The 2907-nt window shown below is 69.2% G+C and overlaps 1 protein-coding gene across 1 annotated transcript in view; it reads right to left on the reverse strand.

Annotated features, from left to right (window-relative positions):
• Positions 1 to 2086, reverse strand: part of TMCC2 (transmembrane and coiled-coil domain family 2) — a 31191-nt gene extending 29105 nt beyond the window's left edge. The window contains exon 1 of the mRNA XM_053964041.1: positions 1870 to 2086. Within this exon, the coding sequence (XP_053820016.1) occupies positions 1870 to 2037 (168 nt within the window). The 5' untranslated portion in view covers positions 2038 to 2086. The remainder of the gene's footprint in view (positions 1 to 1869) is intronic.
• Positions 2087 to 2907: the final 821 nt, after the last annotated feature.

Raw genomic sequence — 2907 nt, forward strand, 5'->3', positions numbered from 1 at the left:
CAGCAAACCTGCAGGAAGGGAGCACAGGCAGCTCGATAAAATCAATGGGGTTTGTTTGGCCTCGGATGCTGCTGCTGGATGAGGCTGTGGAGCTGCAGCTCCCGCTGGGATGTGCCAGCCCTGGAATGTTTGGGGCGCTGGGCACAGCCACGGCAAGCTGCAGCTCCTTTTGGCCAACGTTCCCGCCCCCTTGTGAGCCCCAGGTGGGATGGAGAAAGGACAGGGGTGGGAAACAACACCTTGGATGTCCCAAGCATGGCCCTGAGCCCCACATCCTCAGGGATCATGGAATTACGGAATCAGAACATCATGGAATGGTTTGGCTGGGAGGGGACCCTAAACCTCACCCAGTTCCACCCCCTGTTGGGGTGGGCAGGGACAGCTCCCACTGTCCCAGGCTGCTCCAAACCCTGTCCAGCCCGGCCTTGGACACTGCCAGGGATCCAGAGGCAGCCACAGCTTCTCTGGGATACCCCGTGCCACCGTCCCACCCCACAGATGTGCCTGGCCCTGGCTCCTCCAGCTGTTTTTGGGGTGGCAGCAGCTGTTCCCCCCCCAGCAGCAAAGCCAAAGCAGCCTCAGGAGCTGCTGGGCCACCGAGGGAAGGCCCCACGTGTCACCTCCAGCAGCCACGGGGCTCCTCGTGCTCGAAGCAGCCGAGTTTTCCCCTGGGAGCAGGGATTTGATCTCCTGGCTGCCTTCTGGGAGGGATGGCAGAGCCTGGCAGTGCCATCGGCTTCCTCGTGACCTTGGACCACACCGGTGGCACCGCCAGGGCTGCCACACCGAGGGGCTCCATCCTGCACCCCACGGCTGAGCAGGGACATTTCCCGCTTTTCCCAGGGCTTTGTGAAAACACCACCGTGGGTGGCACCCCGTGCCATCACGGGGCGCCTCTGATCCCACTCTGCCCACGGCATTCCCACGCCTGCACACCCCGAATTCCGCGCTGGGAATCCATCAGTAAAACCCTGTTGAGCCGCCGGGGGTCGGAGCTGCTTCTTTCCCAAAGCCAGGGGAATTCTGTGCCGGATTTCAGGCCGGATCCCCGCTCCGGGATGGGCTCTGTGCCTCCCGCAGCGCTGCAGTGCCCGGGGTTTGTTTTCCTCATCCACCGGCCCCGAGGCCCGGCAGGAGCAGCCTCGGGGCCATTTCCACACCGTCACTCCCCGGTGCCGCAGCCCCGGATCCTCCTGGATCCTCCCGGAGCATCTCCCCCCGATCCTCCCGGAGCATCCCCCCGGCTCCTCCCGGCAGGGATTTCCCGGGATCTGCGCAGCCCCTCTGCAGAGGGGCAGCCCCCAGCGCCCCGTTCCCAGCCTGGGGTTTCTTCATCCCAGGAGAATCCCAATCCCAGGAGTGTCCCCACCGCAGGATCAGCCGCATCCTGGGACCAGCCTCATCCGAGCACCATCCCCATGCCCGCCCCAGGAGCAGCCGCATCCCAGGAGGATCCCGTTCCAGCAATCCCCCATCCCAGGAGCGTCTCCACCCCTGGAGCATCCTCATCCAGTGCGATCCCCGTAACAGGACCGTCCCCATCTCAGCAGCATCCTAATCCCAGCGGGATCTCTGTTGATAGGAGCAGCCCGGTCCAGGAGCACCCTGTTCCCAGGGGTGCCCTCTCCCGGGAGCGCCCTATTCCCAGGATTATCCCAATCCCGGAGCGCCCCTACCCAGGAGCCATCCCGCATCCTCCAAGGTCACACCTGTAGGACCGCGGGGATGGGGATGCTGGCACCCCCGAGCTCCATCGCTCCGGTGACCCCGCTGGGCTCTCCCCAGCCCGGCCGCCACCGGGAACCCCCCCGCCGATCCTCTGGGATTTTCCCGTGCCCCGTGTCCCACCGGGACGCTCCCGCCGCTCACCTTCAGGTCGGGGGGCTTGGAGCGCGGCGGCGGCGGGACAGCGCCCGCCTCGGGGGCCGCCGCCGCCTCGCCGGCCTTGCCCTCCATCACGCCGTGACCGGGCGACTCCCCCGCGGCGCCGGGATCCTCCTCGGGCTGCTGCAGCTCGTCCGAGCGGCACCGCTTCATCCCGGGAGCGCCGTGCCCGCGGCGCGCGGGGGGCGCCTACGGCCGCGGCGGCGGCGGCGGGCGGCGCCCCGGCGGCCGCTGCGGGGCCCGCGGGCTGCGCGGCCCCGGCCCGCCCGCCCCGCCGAGCCCGGGCCGGGCGGCGGCTCCGCGCCGCGGCGGCTCCGCGCCCGCCGCCGGCACCGGCATCGCCGCCGCCGCCGCGCCTGAGGGACGGCGCCGCCGACCAATGGCGGAGCGAGGGAGGAGGGGCCTCGCGCGGTCATTGGCGGAAGGCGATCGGTGGGCGGTGCCGGCGGGGGGAATTAACCAATGAAGACGCGCGGAGGGCGGGGCCGCCGCTGGTGATTCGCGGAGGCGGAGCGGAGCTGGAGACGGGCGCGCCGCCTCCTGCCGAGCCGCTCCGCGCAGCGCGGGATGGGGGAGCGGCGGGCGGCGTCTGGGCTCCCCCTTTTGCTTCCCCTGCTTAAATACGTCATTTCATGGCCGTTCTCTCTTTTTGGAGTGTTTTTGCTCGTTCCCCGCGGGGGTGCGCAGAGGCCGCGGGGAGAGGTCGGCGGCCGCGCTTCGTGAGACTACAAATTCCATGAGGCTTTGCGGCACAGCAGACTACAACTCCCGGCGTCCCCCCGCGGGCCGGGAAAATAAACTCCATTTTAACGTAAATAAACTACATCTCCCAGCGCGCCCCGCGCGCGGGGTGCGCCCGGCCTCCTCCCCCTTTGCCCTGCGGCGCGCCGACAAACGTTCCGCGCACACGCAGCGCGGCCGGTGGAGGCGCTTCCCCTCGGGAGAAGGCGGCGGCCGCGGGGGTCGGGGAGGCGGGAGGGGCGGGGGGTGGGGGGGGTCGGGAGGAGAGGAAATCCTCGGGGA

Source organism: Vidua chalybeata, chromosome 24 (assembly GCF_026979565.1).
Source record: "Vidua chalybeata isolate OUT-0048 chromosome 24, bVidCha1 merged haplotype, whole genome shotgun sequence".
In the NCBI taxonomy this organism is placed as follows: Eukaryota; Metazoa; Chordata; class Aves; order Passeriformes; family Viduidae; genus Vidua; species Vidua chalybeata.